The sequence below is a fragment of the Pristiophorus japonicus genome, chromosome 10 (assembly GCF_044704955.1).
Source record: "Pristiophorus japonicus isolate sPriJap1 chromosome 10, sPriJap1.hap1, whole genome shotgun sequence".
NCBI classification, from domain to species: domain Eukaryota; kingdom Metazoa; phylum Chordata; class Chondrichthyes; family Pristiophoridae; genus Pristiophorus; species Pristiophorus japonicus.
The window spans coordinates 93,191,766-93,218,735 of NC_091986.1; the positions used below are offsets into that span (position 1 = coordinate 93,191,766).

Below are 26,970 nucleotides of genomic sequence, written 5' to 3' on the forward strand. Positions count from 1 at the left end.
TTTCATTTCAATTACATTATATTCACCAGCATGTAGGCAACATACAATCACATTGCAGAAGGAAAAACATAAATTAAAATTAAACAACATCAATTGGTCTCCTGAGGTTTGTCTATCACCCGGTAATGTCTGGATCCTGCCCTTGAGAATTGCTCTCAGGCTGACTGACACGCAAGACAAACTCAAAACAATCACCTAAATCTTAATTCTAAACTAAATTTAAAATGTAAAATGGTGCAGTCAGCTGCCTTAAACTAAAAATTAGAGCTTTGTACAACCGCCACCCGTCTCCGGGTGGCCAGGTTAATCTCTGTCAGGTCAATGCCTTGTGCGGCCTGATAGCCGCCTGGATGCTAGGGTTTCCCCGCAGCCAATGAGCTGGAGACCCTTGTCTCTGGGGCAGCTCGTTGCTACTGCTCCTGTGAGACCCTCACCGCTGGAGGCGGCTGGCTAGGGGTCCCTACTCTGAGCGGCCTCTGTACTTCTGACCTTTGGCCTTCCCTGCCGGGCTGCTCTTCTCCTCGGGTAGAATCGCTGAGGCTCAGATGCCGGTGACCACGGTATCTTTGGCCGTGGTGTACGGAGGGTCCTTCTCAAGGCTTGGGTTACTGGGGCGTGTCCGAATCCCAAACGATGGGTGGGATAGCCCCTCCAATACTGCAATTCAACGCCCCTATGGGCACGGATTCTGAGCCTACCACATTCCCCGTGGGTCCTTCACCGTCGGAGGTGGCCAATGGAGGGTCCTCGTCCTGAGGACAGTTCACCCCTCCCGGCTGCCCTCTGTGCTCGGCTGACCCTGGGTTATACAGCTTGCACTGGTTGATGTGGAACCACTTAGTATGGCGAGGCAGCTTTATGGCATAGACCATCTCTCTCTCTCTCCTCCAGTTTCTCCCCCAGCCTCTGACTCCCACCCCCATTCTCTCTCTCTCCTCCCCAGTCATTCTTTCTCTCCCTCAAGTCTTTCTCTCTAACCCCGTCTCTTTATCTATCTCTCTCCTCACTGTCTCTCTCTCTCTCTCTCTCTCTCGCTCCCATTCTCTCTCTCTCTCTATCCTTCCCCCAGTCTCTCTCTCTCTCTCTCTCTCTCTCACTATATCTCTCCCCAGTCTCTCCCTCTGTCTCTCTCCTCCAACCCGCCCCCCCCCCCCCCCCGCCACCACCCAGTCTATCTTCCTCTCTCTCTCTCCACCAGTCTCTTCCGGTCTCGCTAGCTCCCCTAGTCTCCCTCTTTCGCCTGGTCCTTCTCTCTCTCCCCATCTCACTATCCATCTCTCTCCCAACTCTCTCTCTCTCTCTATCTCTCCCTGTCAATCTCTCTCTCTATCCTTCCCCCAGTCTCTCTCTCTCTCTCTCACTCCCTGATCTCTCTCTCTCTCTGCCAGTCTCTCTCTCTCCCCCATCTCTCCCAGTCTCTCTCTCTCTCCCATCTCTCCCAGTCTCTCTCTCTCCCAGTCTCTTTCTCTCTCCCCATCTCTTTCTCTCTCCCCAGTCTATCTCTCTCTCTTTCCCAGTCTCTCTCTCCCCCGCCTCACTCTCTCTCTCCCCAGTCTCTCTCTCTCTCCCCATCTCAATCCCCCAGTCTCTCTCTGCCCCCCGTCTCTCTCTCCCCCAGTCTCCCGCACTCTCTCCACCTGCTGTCTCTCTCTCCTCCCCCTCTCAATTCTCCAGTCCCCATCTCAATCCCCCAGTCTCTCTCTCTCCCCTGTCTCTCTCACTCCCCCATCTCTCTCTTTCCCTCTCCCTCAGTCTCTCTCTGTCCCCCAGTCTCTCTCTCCCCCAGTCTCTTACACTCTCCACCCCCTGTCTCCCTCTCTCTCTCTGCCTCTCAACCCCCCAGTCTCTCTCTCTCCCAGTCTGTCTGTCATTCTCTCGCTCCCACTCTCTCTCTCTCTCCCAGTCTTGCTCTCGCTCTCTCCCCCAGTCTCTCTCTCTCCCACCTCTAATTTTCTCTCTTTCAGAAGGCCGCAAAAATGTTTGTGTAGATAATCACAGCGATATTCTGGGCAAAAGTCCTAGACTTAACCCTAAAGCCCGAGAAGCAGCTCCAGCTCCAGGCTCGGCAACCTGGCTTTCTCATATATCGTACTGTGCCTGCGCAAAAGGACACAAACATGTTCGTGTAGTTAATCACTCTGGAAAATAAACCCTTTTTTTGCATCTAGGAAACACAGAAAGCCTACAATATGAAAATAACTGAAAGCCTGGTCAATAGTACTTTGGGTCTGCGTCCTCGATGTGGAGTAGTTAATCCCAAAGATTTCTCTGTTATTCCAGGAATAGAACTGTGGTCACCTACGGATCTCACCTACAGGTATAGTTCTCGTTATGTGACATGCCGTGTTCATTCAGTAACATTGGACGATTTTGCGAGGATCGGTCTCACTAACAAGTACATCAGGCACAAATGACACAGATTGTCCTTCACTTCGACACTAAGATTACTCTGTGCCCATTCTGCTTTGCGCACTGTTCTGCAGCCGGGTAGAACATGTGGCACTGAGAGACTGCACACTTGGCATGGGCAGGCTCGTAAAGACCCAGAAAATTATGTAAAATCACCAATGGCTTCAATGCAACCAGTGCCTCTGAACTGTGTCCCAGTTGTTCAGCGCCCTTATAAAAGGGCCACTGCTTCATACGTCCATGTAGCCATATGAGTTTTCTAAAAGGCAGTCTGCTTAGTAGATGTTGAAATTAAGTTTCTACACAGTAATATAGCAAATTGTCACCTTCTGTGTTTGGGGAATATTTATTTTTCGAATCTGCAACTGATCTCCAATCCGAGAGTGTTGCACAAAGGTGCTCTGACTGTCCAGAACTACAGTGGTATGCATGTCTATCTCACTAGGCAAACTACTCTTTCTACTGCTTCTGGAGGAGGAAGAGGAGGATCAGAAAAGACATACACATCAAGTTCATTTGTACCATTGTGCTCAAGATGTAGCCATCCTTTCTCTGCCTCCTTTGGCTCAATATACAGTCCAAGATACTTATACGGGGACATGTCCAAGAAGTCTGTATAATCTTTGATTCTTGGTGGATGATATTGAAAAGGTAATATCTATTGCACACCCCAAGCTGCCACAGGTCTATCATATAGTGTGAGTTTTTTTTTTAGTTCCTGGGATGTGGGCATCGCTGGCAAGGCCATTATTTATTACTCATCCCTAATTGTCCTTGAGAAGATGGTGGTGAACTGTCTTCTTGAACCTGCAGTCCTTGTGGTAAAGGGAGGGAGTTCCAGAATTTTGACCCAGTGACGATGAAGGAATGGCGATGTATTTCCAAGTCAGGATGTTGTGACTTGGAGGGGAATGTGGAGGTGGTAGTGTTCCCATGCACCTGCTGCCCTTGTCCTTCTAAGTGGTAGAGGTCGCGAGTTTGGGAGGTGCTGCCGAAGAAGCCTTGGTGAGTTGCTGCAGTGCATCTTGTAGATTAGACACACTGCAGCCATGGTACGCCAGATATGGAAGGAGTGAATGTTTAAGGTGGTGGTTGGGCTGCCAATCAAGCAGACTGCTTTGACCTGGATGGTGATGAGCTTCTTGAGTATTGTTGGAGCTGCACTCATCCAGGCAAGTGGAGAGTATTCCATCACACTCCTGACTTGTGTCTTGTAGATGGTGGAAAGGCTTTTGGAGTCAGGAGGTGAGACACCTGCCAGAGAATACCTACTCTCATTGTCACAGTGTTTATGTGGCTAGTCCAGTTAAGTTTCCGGTCAATGGTAACCCCCAGGGTGTTGATAGTGGGGGATTCAGGGAGGGTAATGCCGTCGAATGTCAAGGGGTGGTGGTTAGACTATCGCTTCTTGGAGATGGTCATTGCCTGGCACTTGTGTAGCACGAATGTTATTTGCCACTTATCAGCCCAAGTCTGATTGTCGTCCAAGTCTTGCTGCATGTGGGCATGGACTACTTTATTTTCTGAATACCGAATCAATCGCATTTACAGTACTTGCCAAGGTTCGGTTCTTCACCGCTATTTGCTTTAGACTCCTGTCCGTCGTTATACATGATTGAGCGATCTGGATGGGCCTTTTTAAATCCAACTCCTCCACCACCAGAAGTTTGTGCAGGATCACCGCATGGTTGATACCGATAACATAGAAGTCCCACAGCATGTCTGCCAACACCGCCCCGAACTTGCACGAACCTGTTAGACGTCTCAGGTCGGCAACAAATTCCGCCACGTTCTGGCCCTCTGATCGAACATGTGTATCTCGAGATGATGATGCCGTCATCTGGCTTGAGGTGCTCCCGTACCAATGTACACAACTCCTCGTACGTTTTCCCTGTTGGATCACTAGGCATGAGTAGATTCTTTATCAGACCGTAGATCTTTGAACCGCACACAGTGAGGAACACGGCCCGGCGCCGATCTGCATCGTCGACCCCCTTCATTTTGTTGGCCACGAAGTACTGGTTCAAACAGCTCACAAAGTCTGCCCAATCTTCTCCCTCCACAAATCATTCTAAAAATCCAATCGTGTTCATTTTGCAAACAAAGGTTCTCTTATTCTCGTCGCCAAACGTTATGTATGCAATAAATGTTCAAACTGAGTACTCTTTAACTAAGCAAGGTACAACCTTGGCTCTGCTTTATTTAGGCCCAAAGTGCCTGACTCTCAAAATGGCTGGCCTTTTATACCTGAACAGCACCATGTGCGTGCTGCTCAGTGGCCTCCAACAATAACGTCATCTGGTGGCTACAAACAGAATGTACATACATGACAAGGACCGTGGCCAAGAGGATCTGCTGTAGAAGACCATGGTTTGCATAGTGGTCTGCAGCTTAGGCAGAGGGTCATGCAGCACTGTATGGCGGCACACTGAGGTTTCCTCCATAGATGCCCCCAAACCTTGGCACACATTCGCAAGGTGCTTGTGCTGAGCTTCCAAACTGAATTAGTAGGCAGACCCTTTGAGATCTAATTCCCTGGGTTCAGCATTTGAGGAAAATGTGGAGCTAGGTGCTGCAAACACAGATACACCCTGCACAGAGGTACAGGGCCAAACTCAGGCTCTCCCATGACTCCCTCGATATGCTTATGCAGGGAGTCACAGCACGCAGTTTAGTCCTCTTCCCTTCCAATGGCCGGAAGATTACTCCCTAGGAGATTAACAGAGCCTGGTTGCACATTGCAGAGGAGGGCACAAGCAGGGATGCCGCATACATTTCAATGATCTCAGTACATCATGAAACATTAGTACAAAGCCAAACTCAACCGCATCCTGCTGTGCCTCTCAGCACATCCCCATCACTGTGCCTTCCCTAACCTACTCCTGCACACCCTTACCCACACCAACTTACGTTGTACCTCCACCCATCCTTCTCTATCTACATTCTCACATCCCCATCTCACTAGCCATCCCTCACACTCACTCTCATCCTAGTGCAATCATACCAACTAACAGAACACTTTGGTGCTTTATGCAATGTTCATGTAAAATTTCGGTTACTGTGGTATCAAACATTCAAACCTTTATTTAGATCGCATTGTGTTCTTGAACAGATTTGTGTGCACCTTTCGAAGTGGCTTAGTGAGTTGCAGTGAATAGTGAGATATAACGGTAGCCTCCGCAATAGCGATGAGTGTGAAAGGAATAGCTTGGGCATTGTAGGGATGCTTCATGGTTTGGTGTGGGGTGGTGCCAGTGTGTACAGTGTCCAGTGAAGCAATGTGGTCGGGTGTTGATGCCCTGTGTCCTGTGCAGCATCAGTTGATTGCAGGGAAGGTGCTGCTGCTGGTGTGCCTGCTGCTGCTGGTGTTAGGGCTGATCGTGGTGGGATTCTGAAGACCAAAGTGAGAGACTTTCAAGGGCACCCATTCTGCTGGAATAGATGGCAGGTGAAGTAGAGATGACAGAAGTGATCTGTCACTGGTGGGAGAGGTAATGAGGTCAAACTGAATGGAGACTTGTGTAAAGACTTGCAGCATCATGAATCAGTAGTGGAAATGCAGTTTGGAGAAGCTAGTGGTTATGGGAACATTTCTCAATCAGCTGGAAGCTTTGACTTGACATTTGATGCTCTCAACTCATCTGCTGAATCAATGGCCACTGACCTCCAGCCTCAGCTTCACAGATGAGGTCTACGCTCAGCGTTTAACCAGTGGGCGACCTGTCAAATCCAAAAACTGGGGGAAAAAATTGATAAGTGGCTGTAAACAAGCCACTAATGATTTTAATTGCCTCTCCCACTGCTGTGTGTCAGATCTGCTCAGCGCAGGCAGACTCGACATTTGGTAAAGTTGAGTGGTGGAGATAAAAAGCACTTTCCCACCCAACCCGCCACCAATCACGCCCGCTGACCCCTGAAAAATCCAGCCTTATGATTCTATAGAAGTGACTGGCGCAGATGCTTTGAGATGTTTTCTGAAGGACAGACATTGGTCTTAGACACAACTGTGTACAATCAGAATAATTTCCCCTCAAGTTTTTAGAACAGTGATGTAATTGACTTTGTCTCTACACAGAGTTAATCAATATACAAATGACTTATCGGAGGACGTTGTGGACGATGTTTTGAAGCAGGCTTTCAAACTTTGGAGTGATGTTACTCCATTGACATTTACAAAATCAGAATCCACGGCAGACATTGAAATTATCTTTGCTCCTGGAGGTATATTGAAACAATACAATTATCAGTAAAAACTGCAAATGCTGGCAATCAGAAATAAAAGAAGAAAATGCTGGAAATACGCAGTAGACCAGTCAGCATCTGTATATTGAAAAGACAGGTTGTGATGCTTCAGGTGCGTACCCGTCATCAGTCTGAAGGCTAAGAGATAAAACAGACCTTCAGTCTGATGAAGGGTACACACCCGAAACATGAACATTGTCTTTTTACAGCTGCTGATTGGTTGATTGTGTGTTTCCAACAACTTTTATTTGATTTCAGATGTTCAAACAAAATATTACGATATTTTTATCCTTAGCTGCCAATTATTTTTTACTGACGTATTTGTTCAATATTTCTTGCTAGAGCATGGCGATGGTGTTCCATTTGATGGACCCAGTAAGACACTGGCCCATGCCTTTGCTCCTGGAGAAGGCCTTGGAGGTGATGCTCATTTTGATGAGGCTGAACCTTGGACAACAAACTCTACAGGTAAATGTTTTCACCATTAGGTGAGAAGGCAAAAAAGAAGTAAAAAGAAACAGAAAGGTGACGTCACAGCCAAACAGGTAAGTGATTGGCTGGTGATTGGTGAGTAGTTTTTTTTTCTTCTCTTTAACAGCGAGTAAACTTTAACATTATTGTTGCCTATCTAAAGGTTAAGTCATGGCAGAAGAGCTCGGTCGCGTATTATGCTCCTCCTGTACCATGTGGGAACTCAGGGACGACTCCAGTGTCCCTGACGACTACATGTGCGGGAAATGTATCCACCTTCAGCTCCTGACGGTCCGCGTTGCGGAGTTGGAACTGAGGGTGGATTCACTCTGGAGCATCGACGATGCTGAGAATGACGTGAGTAGTACGTGTAGCAAGTTGGTCATACCACAGGAGACGGGTTCACAGCCAGATAGGGAATGGAAGACCAGCAGGAAGAGCAGTGCAAGGAAGGTAGTGCAGGGGTCCCCTGCGGTCATCCCCCTGCAAAACAGATACATTGCTTTAAGTACTGTTGAGGGAGATGACTCATCAGGGGAGGGCAGCAGCAGCCAAGTTCATGGCACCGTGGCTGGCTCTGTTGCACAGGAGGGCAGGAAAAAGAGTGGGAGAGCGATAGTGATAAGGGATTCAATTGTTAGGGGAATAAATAGGCGTTTCTGCGGCCGCAACCGAGACTCCAGGATAGTATGTTGCCTCCCTGGTGCAAAGGTCAAGGATGTCTCGGAGCGGGTGCAGGACATTCTAAAAAGGGAGGAAGAACAGCCAGTTGTAGTGGTGCACATTGGTACCAACGACATAGGTAAAAAAAGGATGAGGTCCTACGAAACAAATTTAAGGAACTAGGAGCTAAATTAAAAAGTAGGACCTCAAAAGTAGTAATCTCGGGATTGCTACCAGTACCATGTGCTAGTCAGAGTAGGAATCGCAGGATAGCGCAGATGAATACGTGGCTTGAGCAGTGGTGCAGCAGGGAGGGATTCAAATTCCTGGGGCATTGGAACCGGTTCTGGGGGAGGTGGGACCAGTACAAACCAGACGGTCTGCACCTGGGCAGGACCGGAACCAATGTCCTAGGGGGAGTGTTTGCTAGTGCTGTTGGGGAGGAGTTAAACTAATATAGCAGGGGAATGGGAACCAATGGAGGGAGACAGAGGGAAACAAAAAGGAGACAAAAGCAAAAAGCAGAAAGGAGATGAGAAAAAGTGAAGGGCAGAGAAACGCAAGACAAAGAACAAAAAGGACCACTGTACAACAAAATTCTAAAAGGAAAAAGGGTGTCAAAAAAACAAGCCTGAAGGCTTTGTGTCTTAATGCAAGGAGTATCCGTAATAAGGTGGATGAATTAACTGTGCAAATAGATGTTAACAAATATGATGTGATTGGGATTACGGAGACGTGGCTCCAGGGTGATCAGGGCTGGGAACTCAACATCCAGGAGTATTCAACATTCAGGAAGGATAGAATAAAAGGAAAAGGAGGTGGGGTAGCATTGCTGGTTAAAGAGGAGAGTAATACAATAGTTAGAAATGACATTAGCTTGAATGATGTGGAGTCTATATGGGTAGAGCTGCAGAACACCAAATGGCAAAAAACGTTAGTGGGAGTTGTGTACAGACCTCCAAACAGTAGTAGTGATGTTGGGGAGGGCATCAAACAAGAAATTATGGGTGCATGCAATAAGGGTGCAGCAGTTATAATGGGTGACTTTAATATGCACATAGATTGGGCTAACCAAACTGGAAGCAATACGATGGAGGAGAATTTCCTGGAGTGCATAAGGGATGGTTTTCTAGACCAATATGTCGAGGAACCAACTAGGGGAGAGGCCATCTTAAACTGGGTGTTGTGTAATGAGAGAGGATTAATTAGCAATCTCGTTGTGCAAGGCCCCTTGGGGAAGAGTGACCATAATGTGGTGGAATTCTGCATTAGGATGGAGAATGAAACAGTTAATTTAGAGACCGTGGTCCAGAACTTAAAGAAGGGTAACTTTGAAGGTATGAGGCGGGAATTGGCTAGGATTGATTGGTGAATGATACTTGAGGGTTTACTGTGGATAGGCATTCGCAGACATTTAGAGACCGCATGGATGAACTGCAACAATTGTACATTCCTGTCTGGCATAAAAATAAAAAAGCGAAGGTGGGTCAACCGTGGCTATCAAGGGAAATCAGGGATAGTATTAAAGCCAAGGAACTGGCATACAAATTGGCCAGAAATAGCAGCGAACCCGGAGATTGGGAGAAATTTAGAACTCAGCAGAGAAGGACAAAGGGTTTGATTAGAGCAGGGAAAATGGAGTACGACAAAAAGCTTGCAGGGAACATTAAGACGGATTGCAAAAGTTTCTATAGGCATGTAAAGAGAAAAAGGTTAGTAAAGACAAATGTAGGTCCCCTGCAGTCAGAATCAGGGGAAGTCATAACGGGGAACAAAGAAATGGCGGACCAATTGAACAAGTACTTTGGTTCGGTATTCACTAAGAAGGACACTAACAACATTCCGGATATAAGAAGGGTCAAAGGGTCTAGTAAGGAGGAGGAACTGAGGGAAATCCTTATTAGTCGGGAAATTATGTTGGGGAAATTGATGGGATTGAAGGCCGATAAATCTCCAGGGTCTGATGGACTGCATCCCAGAGTACTTAAGGAGGTGGCCTTGGAAGTAGCGGATGCATTGACAGTCATTTTCCAACATTCCATTGACTCTGGATCAGTTCCTATCGAGCGGAGGGTAGCCAATGTAACCCCACTTTTTAAAAAAGGAGGGAGAGAGAAAACAGGGAATTATAGACCGGTCAGCCTGACATTCGTAGTGGGTAAGATGATGGAATCAATTATTAAGGATGTCATAGCAGCGCATTTGGAAAGAGGTGACATGATAGGTCCAAGTCAGCATGGATTTGTGAAAGGGAAATCATGCTTGACAAATCTTCTGGAATTTTTTGAGGATGTTGCCAGTAGAGTGGACAAGGGAGAACCATTTGATATGGTATATTTGGACTTTCAGAAGGCTTTCGACAAGGTTCCACACAAGAGATTAATGTGCAAAGTTAAAGCACATGGGATTGGGCGTAGTGTGCTGACATGGATTGAGAAATGGTTGTCAGACAGGAAGCAAAGAGTAGGAGTAAATGGGTACTTTTCAGAAGGGCAGGCGGTGAGTAGTGGGGTACCGCAAGGTTCTGTGCTGGGGCCCCAGCTGTTTACACTGTATATTAATGATTTAGACGAGGGGATTAAATGTAGTATCTCCAAATTTGCGGATGACACTAAGTTGGGTGGCAGTGTGAGCTGCGAGGAGGATGCTATGAGGCTGCAGAGCGACCTGGATAGGTTAGGTGAGTGGGAAAATGCATGGCAGATGAAGTATAATGTGGATAAATGGGAGGTTGTCCACTTTGGTGGTAAAAACAAAGAGACAGACTATTATCTGAATGGTGACAGATTAGGAAAAGGGGAGGTGCAACGAGACCTGGGTGTCATGGTACATCAGTCATTGAAGGTTGGCATGCAGGTACAGCAGGCGGTTAAGAAAGCAAATGGCATGTTGGCCTTCATAGCGAGGGGATTTGAGTACAGGGGCAGGGATGTGTTGCTACAGTTGTACAGGGCCTTGGTGAGGCCACACCTGGAGTATTGTGAACAGTTTTGGTCTCCTAACCTGAGGAAGGACATTCTTGTTATTGCGGGAGTGCAGCGAAGGTTCACCAGACTGATTCCCGGGATGGCGGGACTGACCTATCAAGAAAGACTAAATCAACTGGGCTTGTATTCACTGGAGTTCAGAAGAATGAGAGGGGACCTTATAGAAACGTTTAAAATTCTGACGGGTTTAGACAGGTTAGATGCAGGAAGAATGTTCCCAATGTTGGGGAAGTCCAGAACCAGGGGTCACAGTCTAAGGATAAGGGGTAAGCCATTTAGGACCGAGATGAGAAGAAACTTCTTCACCCAGAGAGTGGTGAACCTGTGGAATTCTCTATCACAGAAAGTTGTTGAGACCAATTCACTAAATATATTCAAAAAGGAGTTAGATGTAGTCCTTACTACTAGGGGGATCAAGGGGTATGGCAAGTATGCAGGAATGGGGTACTGAAGTTGCATGTTCAGCCATGAACTCATTGAATGGCGGTGCAGGCTAGAAGGGCCAATGGCCTACTCCTGCACCTATTTTCTATTAATTAAAACCAAATAAGCTAAATTTCTCGAGTACTTGCTGATGGAAAACACCCTCTACTGCCACTATTTTATCTTCGAAAGTCATGGGCAGATTGTTTGCCACCAGCATGGATTGAAAATTTAACAGAACGGCTAAACATATGATAAACAGGTGATGTATTGCTCTCGACCTTGGAATTATTCTTTGGCAACAATCACCCAAGTATGCAAAGAAATCTAAGCTTGTATAACCTGAAAATTACACTGTGTATTATTTTCATATTGGTGCTTAATATATTTGTATTAAATTTCTATGTTTTCTATTTTAACATGGCCATATTTGCGGTGGGTAATAACAGCGAATTGACATTGTTCGCCGTTATTACCTCTTTGAAACTGACTGCAACTTCAGGATGTAGCGCATGCGCATCTAAACACGGAAATCCTGAAGTTGTGGTCAGTCATTCACTACTCTGATACTTTCTACTCTGTGACCGTTGCTCCCCCACCACCCCCAAAGCCATCACTGTAATCAGTGAAATCGGTGAAACTAACAAACACTTGGGCCCCGGTTTTCATGAGCTGCAAGGCCCGCCCATTTGCCGCCCAAAGAACCGCCAATGGCTGCCGAGAGACCGGGGATATTTTGCCTGAAGGATTCCTCTAAAAGTGGTGACAGTACCGCTCGGCGGCAAAATAATGGCTTACACCATCAATCTGGGTGGCAGCAGGCGGGAGCTCTCAATCTCGGTGGCAAATGAGCTTGCCGCCCAAGTGACACCGAGGATGGAGTCGGGCCCAGGGAGGGGGAACTCTGAAAATTAAAAAACATTACCGCCAAAGAAAAAAAAACACCGGAACACCTTCAGGGGACCCCACCCAGGTAAGTCGCTGTAAAGAAAATTATTAAAGATGTTCACTCACCTTTTCTTGCAGGTCTTCATATCTACCGTCAGGGTAAGAACAGATTCCATGCAACAGTCCTTTCCCCTGCTGGCACCAACTCCTGCCGACTCCCACCCACACCAATCTGGCATCTCGGTGGGCGGGAGGCCACTTACGCGACTTGGCCACCAGAGGACGTCAGCGGGTGGTTCCCGGCGGTGCTCCCCTAGCGCCCATTCCAGCCCAAGTGGAAACTGGGAGCAAGAGGAAAACGGCAGGAAAACTCGGCGGTAGTCAGCAGCAGCAGGCGGCAATAGGCAGTAAGGCTACCAATATGGGGGCCTTGGGCTTTTCCACAGTAATATCACTGTTAAATAACCCATTAAATGTTAGACCTTGTTGGACTAGGTGTAACCGTGGTTTGAACAGCATAGGTGACTGCTTAACAAACAATATGGCCCTAAATAGCTCACTTTAATTTTGTCAAATTTCTCCATTATGATAACAACTACAATTTGTTCATGATATTTTAGATTCTTCCTTAACCCCACATGAGAGCCTCAATCATTATTTTGCTCTCTGTAACATTTTTTTAAAAGTCAGGGTAAAATAAGGTTCTCGTTTCCTGCTTCCCTGTCTCTGAGAACTCTGCAATGTGATTGGCTCTTTCGTGAGATTGTTGATGTAACAGCAGATCACATTAGGGCATCCCCACTATGCTGCACTGAAATCACTTATGTATTGAAAAAGGCAAAGCTGTTGCGACAGAGATGTCGAGATTTCTGTAGGCAGGTCTTTTCGGGGCCACCAGCAAATGCAGTTGCTTCACCGCTGACCGCAAATTCCAAGCCATTCAGTATTTGGACAATAAATGGAAAATTTTGTGATAACTGTTCCTGGCACAGAGCCATAACCCAGGAGTGTGTATCAGGAAATCACATGTGTAGCCCTTGATGTTTAACCTGGTCAAATTTCACAATCTGTGCTCCCAATGGCCGGGCTCTGCTGTGGGAGCGCACATTGTGGAGATTTACATCGATTTTGCACAGCACAATTACCAGGCTAGTGCATTCAACAGAAAATGCCTTATTGATGAGCCTGTAGAGTGTTACCTGCCAGGAGCACAGATCAGAGAATTGGGCATGGAGCTTGCTTGATTTGCGCCACTCCTGAATTATGTCCAAAGCGGATAACTCAGCACTGACCGACCTAGGCAAGACTGGCAACTGGCAACAAAATATCTAAATATATTGCACCATATAAAAATAGTTTTACTGTGTCCCCAACATAGAGGCCCTGAAATTCCTGGAGACTTGTACCATTGTAAACTCAGCAACTAAGGTGTTGGGTTTGTTTCCCAACTCAAAAATCCCAGGAAATTATGGTGTAAGTGAAATACGCCAATATTCATGCCTCAACATAATTTCCTGGGACTATTGCAATGCTCTGCAAATACCCTCGACAAAACCGTGAAAAGTTGATTGTCACAGCTCCTCCACCCCATCAAGTCAATAACTTGGATTTACACAAAAATAATGGTGGCTATGATGATATTTAAATTCATGAGATTAAAAGGTAAATAAAATCTCTGCCCTTTCTTGATACATTTAATTCTTAGCTAAAACTCATCTGCATCATCGTGTGTTAGGTTTCAAGTATACTGTGTGCATGGTGTCATCATCATCATCATCATAGGCAGTCCCTCGGAATCGAGGAAAACTTGCTTCCACTCCCAAAGTGAGTTCTTTGGTGGCTGAACAGTCCAATACGAGAGCCACAGACCCTGTTACAGGTGGGACAGACATTCATTGAGGGAAGGGGTGGGTGTGGCTGATTTGCCGAGCGCTCCTTCCGCTGCCTGCACTTGATCTCTTCACACTCTTTGCGTTGACACTCGAAGAGCTCCCAGGTGTAGGACACTGAGGTACCTCCTGCAGTTGTCGTTGTTGATGCCCAGAGATGCTTGCAGGGGGCGGAAGCAAATTTATGATGTCACAATCTCTGGGGCGCAGGAGATCGAGACGGTAAGGTTTACCATTAGTGCTAACCTGCCATGCAAGTTCACGAGAGTCGGTAATTTTGCCGCGTCGGGTAAGCTGTTAGCATCCCGCTATCGCCCCCCCGGAGGCGCGAACGGCAGGCACAAAGGGGGCCAATTTCTCCCCCGCGTCCTTATCTGCAGGAAGTTGCCAATTGAGGCTCAGAACATGAATCAATCTCAATGCCATTTATTGGAAAAGGATCATAACTAAGAGTAGAGAAAACCTCATTCACTACCTTCTTAAGAAGAATGAATCAGCAAATAGCTATTACATCAACACTGTTGAAAACTGCAGCTCCAGCTAAAGGTTACAGCTCTTGTTAAGTGTAATGTAAACTTTATAATCAATGGCTGGAATTTTCTTTACCTGGGCAGGTCCAGTCCGGGCGGTCACTGTGGCGTGTCACGACCCCATTCTTGCTTCCATCTCACTGCAGAAATGGACTTTGCACTAATGGAGCCTAAAAAGCAGGACTTCAAAAGTAGTAATCTCCGGATTACTCCCGGTGCCACGAACTAGTGAGTACAGAAATAGGAGGATAGAGCAGATAAGTACATGGCTGGAGAGATGGTGCAGGTGGGAGGGCTTTAGTTTTCTGAGGCATTGGGACCACTTCTGGGGGAGGTGAGACCTGTACAAGCCGGATGGGTTGCACCTCAACAGAGCCGGGACCAATATCCTCACGGGGGGTTTGCTAGTGCTGTTGGGGAGGGTTTAAACTAGCTTGGCAGGGGGATGGGAACCTGAAAATAGATTCAGTAGGGAGGGGAGTAAAGCTGGAATTAGAATGCAAAAATAAAGAAAGTGAGTTTTAAGGAGAGAGGAAACAAGCAGGAAAAAAGGGTAAAAAAAACAAATTTAAAGGCACTTTGTCGAAATGCATGTAGCAGTCGTTACAAAATAGATAAGTTGACGGCACAAATAAATACAAATGGGTATGATCTGATAACCATCACAGAGATGTGGTTGCAAGGTGATCAGGACTGGGAATTAAATATTCAGGGGTACTTGACAATCCGGAAGGACAGACGGAAAAGAAAAGGAAGTGGGATAGCTCGATTGATAAAGGATAGAATCACTGCAATAGTGAGAAACGATATTGGCTCAAATGATCAGGATGTTGAAACAGTTTGAGTGGAGATAAGGAATAATAAGGGGAAAAAGTCACTGGTAAGAGTCAGCTATAGGCCCCCTAACAGTAGCAACTCTGTTGGTTGGAGTATAAACCAGGAAATAGTGGGGGCTTGTAAAAAAAGGGAACAGCAATAATTATCGGTGATTTCAATCTCTATATTGATTGGACAAATCAAATTGGTCAGGGTAGCCTTGAGGAAGAGTTCATAGAGTACAAAAGGGATGGGTTCCTTAAGCAGTATGTAGCAGAACCAACCAGGGGGCAGGCTATCCTGTGTAATGAAACAGGATTAATAACTGATCGCCATGGGTGACTTTAATCTACATATAGATTGGGCTAACCAAGCTGGTAGCAATGCGGTGGAGGAGGATTTCCTGGAATGTATTAGGGATGACTTTCTAGACCAATATGTCGAGGAACCAAGTAGAGAGCTGGCCATCCTAGATTGGGTGTTGTGCAATGAGAGAGGACTAATTAGCAATCTTGTTGTGCGAGGGCCCATGGGGAAGAGTGACTATAATATGGTAGAGTTCTTTATTAAGATGGAGAGTTACAGTGTTAATTCAGAGACTAGGATCCTGAACTTAAGGAAAGGTAACTTCGATGGTATGAGACATCAATTGGCTAGAATAGACTGGCAAATGATACTTACAGGGTTGACAGTGGGTAGGCAATGGCAGACATTTATAGATTACATGGATGAACTTCAACAATTGTACATCCCTGTCTGGAGTAAAAATAAAATGGGGATGGTAGCTCAACCGTGGCTAACAAGGGAAATTAGGGATAGTGTTAAATCCAAGGAAGAGGCATATATATCGGCCAGAAAAAGCAGCAAACCTGAGGACTGGGAGAAATTTAGAATTCAGCAGAGAAGGAAAAAGGGTGTAATTAGGAGGGGGAAGATAGAGTATGAGAGGAAACTTGCTGGGAACATAACAACTGACTGCAAAAGCTTCTATGGATATATAAAGAGAAAAAAGATTAGTGAGGACAAACATAGGTCCTTTGCAGTCAGAATCAGGTGAATTTATAATGGGGAACAAAGAAATGGCAAACCAATTGAACAAATACATTGGATCTCTCTTCATTAATGAAGACACAAATAACCTTCTGGAAATACTAGGGGTTCGAGGGTCTAGCGAAAAGGAGGAACTGAAGGAAATCCTTATTAGTCAGGAAATTGTGTTGGGGAAATTGAAGGGAATGAAGGCCGATAAATCCCCAGGGCCTGATAGGCTGCATCCCAGAGTACTTAAGGAAGTGGCCCTAGAAATAGTGGATGCATTGGTGATCATTTTCCAACATTCTATTGACTGGGATCAGTTCCTATGGACTGGAGGGTAGATAATGTAACACCACTTTTTAATAAAGGAGGGAGAGAGAAAACAGGGAATTAAAGATCAGTTAGCCTGACATTGGTAGTGGGGAAAATGTTGGAATCAATTATTAAAGTTGAAATAGCAATGCATTTGGAAAGCAGTGACAGGATCGGTCCAAGTCAGCATGGATTTATGAAAGGGAAATCATGCTTGACAAATCTTCTAGAATATTTTGAGGATGTAACTAGTAGAGTGGACAAGGGAGAACCAGTGGATGTGGAGTATTTGGACTTTCAGAAGGCTTTTGACAAGGTCCCACACAATAGATTAGTGTGCAAAATTAAAGCACATGGTATTGGGGGTAATGTATTGACGTGGATAGAGAACTGGTTGGCAGACAGGAAGTAGAGAGTCGGAATAAACCGGTCCTTTTCAGAATGGCAGAGTGGGATGCCACAGGGTTCAGTACTGGGACCCCAGCTGTTTACAATATACATCAATGATTTAGTTGAAGGAATTGAATGTAATATCTCCACGTTTGCAGATGATACTAAGCTGGGTGGCAGTGTGAGCTGTGAGGAGGATGCTAAGAGGCTGCATGGTGACTTGGAAAGGTTAGGTGAGTGGGCAAATTCATGGCAGATGCAGTATAATGTGGATAAATGTGAGGTTATCCACTTTGGTGGCAAAAACAGGAAGACAGAATATTATCTGAATGGTGACAGATTAGGAAAAGGGGAGGTGTAACGGGACCTGGGTATAATGGTACATCAGTCTTTGAAGTTTGGCATGCAGGTACAACAGGCTGTAAAGAAGGCAAATGGCATGTTGGCCTTCATAGATAGAGAATTTGAGTATAGGAGTAGGCAGGTCTTACTGCAGTTGTACAGAGCCTTGCTGAGGCTACACCTGGAATATTGTGTTCAGTTTTGGTCTCCAAATCTGAGGAAGGACATTCTTGCTATTGAGGGAGTACAGTGAAGGTTCACCAGATTGATTCCCAGGATGGCAGGACTGACATATGAGGAGAGACTGGAACAACTGGGCTTGTATCTACTGGAGTTTAAAAGAATGAAAGGGGATCTCATAGAAACTTAGAAAATTCTGATGGGATTGGACAGGTTAGAGGCAGGAAGAATGTTCCCGTTGCTGGGGAGTTCCAGAACCAGGGGTCACAGTCTATGAATAAGGGGTAAACCATTTAGGATCGAGATGAGGAGAACTTCTTCACTCAGAGATTGGTTAACCTGTGGAATTCTCTACCGCAGAACGTTGTTGAGGCCAGTTCATTAGATATATTCAAAAGGGAGTTAGATATGGCCCTTACGGCCAAAGGGGTCAAGGGGTATGGAAAGAAAGCAGGAAAGGGATACTGAGGTTGAATGATCAGCCATGATCTTATTGAATGGTGGTGCAGGCTCGAAGGGCCGGATAGCCTGCTCCTGCACCTAATTTCTATGTTTCTATGTTAGTAAAGGATCCCCTTGGAATGAGTGATCATATCATGGTTGAATATTAAATTCAGATGGAGGGTAAGAAAGTTGGATCTCAAACCAGTGTACTAAGCTTAACTAAAGGAGACTATGAAGGTATGAGGGCAGAGTTGGCTAAAGTGGACTGGGAAAATAGATTAAAGTGTAGGACGGTTGATGAACAGTGGCATACATTTAAGGAGATATTTCACAATTCTCAAGAAAAATATTTTCCTGTGAGGAGAAAAGGGTGAAAAGGAAAGATAGCCATCCGTGGCCAATTAAAGAAATAAAGGACAGTATCCAATTAAAAACAAGGGCATACAAAGTGGCCAAAACTAGTGGGAGGACAGAAGATTGGGAAGCTTTTAAAAGCCAGCAAAGAATGACGAAAAAAATGATTAAGAATGGGACGATAGACTATGAAATTAAACTAGCACGAAATATAAAAACAAATGGCAAGAGTTTCTATGGATATATAAAAAAGAAAAGAGTGGCTAAAGTAAATGTTGGTCCCTTAGAGGATGAGACTGGGGAATTAGTAACAGAGAACATGGAGATGGCAGAAACTCTGAACAAATATTTTGAATCAGTCTTTACAGTAGAGGACACAAACACTATCCCAACAATGGATAATCAAGGGGCTATGGGGGGTGGGGGAGGAACTTAGCACAATCACAATCACTAAGGAGGTGGTACTCAGTAAGATAATGGGACTAAAGGTGAATAAATCTCCTGGACCTGATGGCTTGCATCCTAGGGTCTTAAGAGAGGGAGGGATACTGGATGCATTGGTTGTAATTGACCTAAATTCTCTGGATTCTGGGGAGGTCCCAGCAGATTGGAAAACTGCAAATGTATCGCCCCTCGTTAAAAAAGGAGGCAGACAAAAAGCAGGAAACTATAGACCAGAGAGCCTAACATCTGTGGTTGGGAAAATGTTGGAGTCCATTATTAAAGAAGCAGTAGCAAAACATTTGGATAAACATAATTCGGTCAGGCAGAGTCAGCATGGATTTATGAAGGGGAAATCATGTTTGACAAATTTGCTGGAACTCTTTGAGGATGTAATGAACAGGGTGGATAAAGGGGAACCAGTGGATGTGGTGTATTTGGACTTCCAAAAGGCATTTGACAAGGTGCCACATAAAAAGGTTACTGCACAAGATAAAAGTTCATGGGGTTGGGGGTAATATATTAGCATGGATAGAGGATTGGGTAACTAACAGAAAACAGAGAGTCAAGATAAATGATTCATTCTTGGGTTGGCAATCAGTAACTAGTGGGGTGCCACAGCGATCAGTGCTGGGACCCCAACTATTTACAATCATATTAACGACTTGGAAGAAAGTACCGAGTATAACATAGCCAAGTTTGCTGACGATACAAAGATGGGAGGAAAAGCAATGTGTGAGGAGGACATGAAAGATCTACAAAAGGACATAGACAGGCTAAGTGAGTGGGCAAAAATTTGGCAGATGGCATATAATGTTGGAAAGTGTGATGCCATGCACTTTGGCAGAAAAAAATCAAAGAGCAAGTTGTTATTTAAATGGAGAAAATTTGCAAAGTGCTACAGTACAGCGGGACCTGGGGGTACTTGTGCATGAAACACAAAAGGTTAGTATGCAGGTAAAACAAGTGATCAGGAAGGCCAATGGAATCTTGGCCTTTATTGCAAAGGGGATGGAGTATAAAGGCAGGGAAGTCTTGCTACAGTTATACAGGGTATTGGTGAGGCCACACCTGGAATACTGCATGCAGTTTTGGTTTCCATATTTACAAAAGGATATACTTGCTTTGGAGGCAGTTCAGAGAAGGTTCACTCGGTTGATTCCAGAGATGAGGGGTTGACTTATGAGGATAGGTTGAGGAGGTTGGGCTCATTGGAATTCAGGAGAGGCAATCTTATCAAAACGTATAAGATTATGAGGCAGCTTGACAAGGGGCGTAATCTTAGAATAAAGGGCCGCCCATTTAAAACTGAGATGAAGAATTTCTTCTGTCAGAGGGTTGTAAATCTGTGGAATTTGTTGCCTCAGAGAGTTGTGGAAGCTGGGACATTGAATAAATTTAAGACAGAAATAGACAGTTTCTTAACCGACAAGGGATTAAAGGGTTATGGGGAGAGAGCAGGGAAGTGGACCTGAGTCCATGATCGGATCAGCCATGATCGTATTAAATGGTGGAGCAGGCTCGAGGGGGTGTATAGCCTACTCCTGGTCCCATTTCTTATGTTCTTATGTTCTTATGTTCTTATGTTAACCCACCTGCTCATTACCCGGCCCTATTAAATGGTGCCGGTCTGATGACATGATCCACAATGTGTCTTCGGACACGATATTTAAAATAACCATGACCACATTGCATTTGAAAGTTCATTTTAGAGTGTGTAGTCACTACACTGAGGGTTTGATTGTTCCAAACACTTGGAGACTGTAATGTCTGTAGCTCCACACCATGGACTCCTGTTTTACTGCAGCCAGTGCTGTTTATAATAAAGAAACCACGCCACGTGACAAGTTGACTTCAGGAAGCTTCTGCCATCTTAAAGACTGTGTTTGCTGTGAGCTCTCTGGAAATATCACAATGGTGACGATGATGGGATTAAACAGATAAAACAAAGCTGAAATTTTTGCTGGTGGAGCATTCAGCCAGCCAGCAGAGAGACTTTGAGAGCTTATCGGTTTTGATTAACAGCTACAAATCCGAGGTAATTTACAAGCACACTTGTTTGAACTGCCAGAGTCCAGAAGGCCGCGCCTATGGGAGTAATAGGACATTTGGGGAGTTTCAGCGTGACCGTGAAAGTTTCAGAGCGTATGTGGATCGGCTAGAAATGGTTTTCACTGCAAATAATATCATCAAACACCCCGATGATGAAAACAATAACTGGGTGGTGTTGGAACAAAAAAGGACTATTTCCTTAACTGAAGCAGGGCCCGAGGTGTATGAAATCCTGATAAATTTGCTTGTGCCTGACAAGCCAAAGGACGCAAACCTAAAGCAGATTCTAACTAAGTTAGAACAGTACTACAGCCCCATGCCCTTGGAAATTGCTGAAAGTTATTGTTTTGGAATACGAAATCAGAAGGCCGAAGAAAATATCAGTGAGTACATTGTAGCATTAAAAAAGTTATCTATTCACTTTAATTTCGGAAACTTTCAGGACCGAGCATTGCGTGACCGCTTTGTTTGTGGGATGAAAAATGATGCGATCAGAAGAAAGTTATTGACAACGCCTAACTTGACTTTTGATTTTGCTTGTCAGACAGCTATGTCAATGAGCATGTCCGACCAATATTCCCGAGAATTTCAGACTATTTTCAGTTGACAGACAACCGACATGAATTGCCTGCAGGTTCAAACTAAATGGCGGTTGGGCCCCAAAGTCTCAGAAACTGGCAATGGTAATAGAGCATTGAAGTCCTGCTGTTGATGCCTGGGACAACACATTGCTCAAAGTTGTCCATATGTGAAGGCAGAGTGTTTCTTCTGCAGGAAAACTGGGCATGCCGATTGAAGCGTAAGCCAGCTTTCAAAGCTATGAGTAGAAATCCCCAGAGACTACATAGCATGAAAGAAATACAACAGGATGAGGAGATGTTCGAGCTAAACATCATTAGGAGCACGAGGTTAACGGACAGCGATTTGAAAAGTATAATAATCAACATAGATGCTGCAGGAATCAAGATACCCATGGAAATCACCACTGGTGCATCCATGAGTGTGGTACCAGAGTCGCTATACCTCGATAAATTGCGTGATTTCCCACTGGAGAAATCCAAGATAGAGCTGCGAGGCTACTTGGGAGAGAACATTCCTGTGGTAGGTCTTATCACCATACCGGTGAAATACAAGGACCAATTTCAGAGCTTGCCTCTAATAGTAGTGGCAGGAGACAAGCCTGCCTTACTAGAAAAAAGTTGGTTGGGATGATTGAAGCTGGATTGGAGTGAGATTTCTCGTGTTGAAATGAGATTTGCATCAAAGGAAGATGTCATCAAGAATTATCCGAAGGTGTTCTGCGAAACAGGCAATCCAATCCAAGGCTTCAAGGTGAGTGCCAGGGTATAGAAGAATGCTAGATCGGTTTACTGCAAGCCATATTCATTACCATATGCACTCAAGGAGAAAGTTGAGGAAGAACTCAAAAGACTAGAGACTGAGAACATTATTTCGAAGATAGATCGATGTAATTGGGCTGCACCCATTGTTGTTGTACCTAAGTCCAATGGTAAGGTAAGATTGTGTGGTGATTATAAAGTAACCGTAAACCAGGTTCTAGAGGGTAATATCCCCAATACATTGCTAAATGTAGAAGATTTGTTCACAACACTGACAGATGGTCAGATCTTCACAAAGTTGGATCTTACAAATGCCTATTTATAGCTTGTCCAAGTCATGCTTGACTATAAATACTCATCTAGGCCTATATCAATTTAATGGGCTACCATTTGGAGTGTCTTCCACCCCTGCCATATTCCAAGGGGTGATGAACCAGATTTTGCAAGGTATTGAAGGGATGGTATGTTATTTAGATGACATACTAATTTCAGCACCAAATAGGCAAATTCATAATAACAAATTGAATGAAGTCCTCAAATGACTAGAGAAGCACAGAGTACGAGTGGCTGCTCGTAAGTGTGAGTTATTTCAAAACTCAGTGGAGTACTTAGGGTACAGAGTAGACAAAGATGGTTTACATCCAAACAAGGGAAAGCTGGATGCAATCAGAAATGCACCCACTCCCAAGAATGTCACTGAACTTTGATCATTTTGGGTCTTTTGAACTATTATGGGAAGTTCCTACCAAATTTGGTTACAGTATTACATCCACTGAATTAACTATTGAAAAAACAGGTCCATTGGAAGTGGTCAGAAGAATGCGATACAGCATTCAAGGAGTGTAAAAGCAAATTGGTAGAGAGCACCATGTTAGTTCACTATGACATATCTAAGTAGATCAAGCTAGCATGTGATGCCTCTCCATATGGAGTTGGGGGCAGTAATATCTCATGTACTACATAGTTGGGAGGAGAGACCAATTGCTTTTGCTTCACGCACTCTCAGTGCCAGTGAGCGTAATTATGCGCAAATCGAAAGGGAAGCTTTGGTATTAATTTTTGGGGTCAAGAAGTTCCACAAATACTTGTTTGGTCGTAAGTGTAGTGTATGGAGAAAGAGTCAGACTGAACACTGTGAGCTTAAAGTAAAGTGTGACCTTAGTCTTTTATTGCAGGTCTCCAGAGTAACTCTCCAACCTGTGAAGCACTCTTAAATACCTGTGCTCCCAAGGGATTATGAGATCCCTTGGGACTCCGAGGAATGAGCCCTCTGGTGGCTGTACAGTGTATATACAAGTCCAGATACATAACAACATTCCCCCCTAAAGTCAATAATGTAACTATTTACAACGTGTTTCGATCTGGGGCCCTTCTTGTCCTGGTTGATTGTCTCAGTGTGAAGGCTGGTGTTCTTCAGTTATTTGTTGGGTCCTCGCTGGGCTGCTGTGCAGCTGGCCTTGCTGGGCTACCTGGTGTGTTGGGCTCTGCAGGGCTGCTGTGGATGATTGGTTCTGCTTCCTGGTCAACCGTGCTGTCAGTTGCCACTGGTGTGTGTGTTGGGGGATCCAAAAAAGCTAGGGTCCAAGGTGGGTTGCTCAGGGTAATCTGTGAATCTGAGTTTGATTTGGTCCAAGTGTTTCCGGTGAATGAGTCCATTTGAAAGTTTGATCCGAAACACCCTGCTCCCCTCTTTGGCCACGACAGTGCTGGGAAGCCACTTGGGTACATTGTCCATAATTCAATACAAATACAGGATCATTGACTTCAATCTCACGTGACACATTTGCGCTATCATGGTATGCACTTTGTTGAAGCCACCTGCTCTCTACCTGTTCATGTAGATCAGGATGAACTAACGAGAGCCTTGTCTTACTTGCTCTTTTCATGAGCAGTTCAGTAGGTGGGATCCCAGTGAGCGAGTGTGGTTTTGTGCGGTAGCTAAACAGGACTCGGGATAGGTGAGTCTGCAGTGAGCCTTCAGTTACCCTCTTCAAGCCTTGCTTAATGTTTTGTACTTCTCTTTCTGCCGGACCATTGGACATTGGTTTAAACGGGACAGATGTGACATGTTTGATCCCGTTACGGGTCATAAATTCTTTGAACTCAGCACTGGTAAAACATAGCGCATTGTCGCTCACCAGGACATCGGGTAAGCCATGTGTGACAAACATGGCCCGCAGGTTTTCAGTGGTGGTAGCGGACATGCTAGCTGACATTATCTCACATTCAATCCAATTGGAGTACGCGTCTACAACCACAAGGAACATTTTACCCAAGAACAGACCTGCATAGTCAACATGTACCCTAGACCACGGTGTGGAGGGCCAAGACCATAAACTTAGCGGCGCCTCCCTGGGTACATTGCTTAACTGCGAGCATGTATTACATCTGTGAACGCAGGACTCTAAGTCTGCATCGATGCCGGGCCACCACACACGGGATGTGGCTATCGCTTTCATCATTATGGTGCCTGGTTGGGTACTGTGGAGGTCATTGATGAAGATGTCTCTGCCCTTCTTAGGGACCACTACTCGAGTGCCCCACAGAAGACAGTCTGCCTGTATAGACATTTCATATTTGCGCCGCTGGAACGGCTTTATCTCTTCCTGCATTTCCACTGGGACACTAGACCAGCTCCCGTGAAGCACACAGCTTTTGACTAGAGATAATAAGGGGTCCTGGCTTGTCCAGGTTTTGATCTGCCAGGCAGTGACGGGTGATTACTCACTCTCAAATGCTTCCATAACCATGGCTAGATCTGCGGGCTGCGCCATTTCCACCCCCGTGGTGGGCAATGGCAGCCTTCTGAGAGCATCGGCGCAGTTTTCTGTGCCTGGCCTGTGGCGGATGGCTTGGTTGTATGCGGACAACATGAGCACCCATCTCTGGATGCGGGCCGATGCATTGGTATTTATCCCTTTGCTCTCGGAAAACAGGGATATAAGTGGCTTATGGTCAGTTTCCAATTCGAATTTTAGCCCAAACAGGTATTGATGCATTTTCTTTACCCCATAGACACACGCTAACGCTTCTTTTTCAATCATGCTGTAGGCTCTCTGAGCCTTAGACAGACTCCTGGATGCATAAGCGAACAGTTGCAATTTCCTAAAATCATTAGCTTGTTGCAATACACACCCGACGCCATATGATGACGCATCACATGCTAGTACCAAACGCTTACATGGATCAAACAACACAAGCAATTTGTTTGAGCATAACAATTTTCTCGCTTTTACAAATGCATTGTCTTGGCTTTTGCCCCAAACCCATTCGCCCCCATTTCATAGTAAGACATGCAGTGGTTCTAGCACGATGCTGAGACCTGGTAAGAAGTTACCAAAGTAGTTCAAGAGTCCCAGTAACGCCCGCAGCTCCATCACGTTCTGTGGCCTCGGTGCATTCTCGATTGCCTCCGTCTTCACATTGTTGGGCCTGATGCCATCCGCCGCAATCCTCCTTCCCAAGAACTCCACTTCAGGCACCAGGAAAATGCACTTCGAGTGTTTTAACCTGAGCCCCACGCGTTTAAGCCTACTAACAACCTCCTCCAGGTTCTGCAGATGCTCAACTGTGTTCCGACCTGTGACCAAGATGACGTCCTGGAAGACCATGGTGTGCAGGACCGACTTCAGTAAACTGTCCATGTTTCTCTGGAATATCGCCGCCGCTGATTGGATTCCAAACAGACATCTGTTATAAACAAAAAGACCTTTGTGCGTGTTGATGCAGGTGAGGGCCTTCGATGATTTCTCCAGTTCCTGCGTCATGTAGGCTGAGGTCAGATCCAGCTTTGTGAACGTCGTTCTTCCCGCCAGCATTGCAAAGAAGTCATCGGCTTTTGGAAGTGGGTATTGGTCCTGCAGGGAGAAACAATTGATAGTTACTTTGTAATCACCAAAGATTCTGATGGTGCCATCTCCCTTGAGGACTGGGGCAATAGGACTGGCCCACTCGCTAAACTCAATCAGTGAGCTGATGCCCTCTCTATGTAGCTGGTCGAGCTCAATTTCTACCCTTTCTCTCATCATGTACAGTGCTGCTCTCGCCTTGTGATGGATGGGTCACGCCTCCGGAATTAGGTGGATCTGCACTTTTGCTCCTTGGAATTTCCCGATGTCTGGTTCAAACAGCGAAGGAGATTTGTTTAAGACCTGTGCACACAAAGTGTTGTCAGCAGGCGATAGCGCTCGGATGTCGCCCCAGTTCCAGCGTATCTTTCCCAGCCATCTCCTGCCGAGCAGCGTGGGACCATCGCCCGGTACCACCCGGAGTGGTAGCTTGTGAATTCATCCATCGTAGGAGACCTTTACAGTAGCACTGCCGGTTACAGGAATCAGTTCTTTCGTGTAAGTTCTTAGTTTCGTGCGAATTGGAGTTAAGACTGGCCTTGAGGCCTTGTTGCAGCACAACCTTTTGAAAGTCTTTTTGCCCATGATGGACTGGCTCGTGCCCGTGTTCAGCTCCATTGATACTAGGAGTCCATTTAGTTCAACATTCAGCATTATCGGGGGACAATTCGTGGTGAATGTGTGCACCCCATGTACCTCTGCCTCCTCTATCAGAGGTTCTGTTTCGTCGTGATCCTCCGTGGATCTGTCCTCCTCTTCAACGTGGTGGTTTGCAGGTTTAGCAGACCTAGAAGCTCGCCTGCACACTCGTTGGAGGTGTCCCATTGTTCCACAGTGCTTGAAAATGTATCCTTTGAATCGGCATGAATGGAAAAGATGATCACCCCCGCAGCGCCAACAAGGTGTTAATGGCC

General features: G+C 45.5%; 1 protein-coding gene across 1 annotated transcript in view; it reads left to right on the plus strand.

Annotated features, from left to right (window-relative positions):
* The first annotated feature begins 545 nt into the window (after positions 1-545).
* The window catches only part of LOC139274608 (uncharacterized), a 128,067-nt gene continuing 101,642 nt past the window's right edge, over positions 546-26,970 (plus strand). The window contains 4 exon segments of the mRNA XM_070891285.1: positions 546-560; positions 2,169-2,317; positions 6,485-6,630; positions 6,994-7,119. Coding sequence (XP_070747386.1) covers positions 546-560; positions 2,169-2,317; positions 6,485-6,630; positions 6,994-7,119 — 436 coding nt within the window.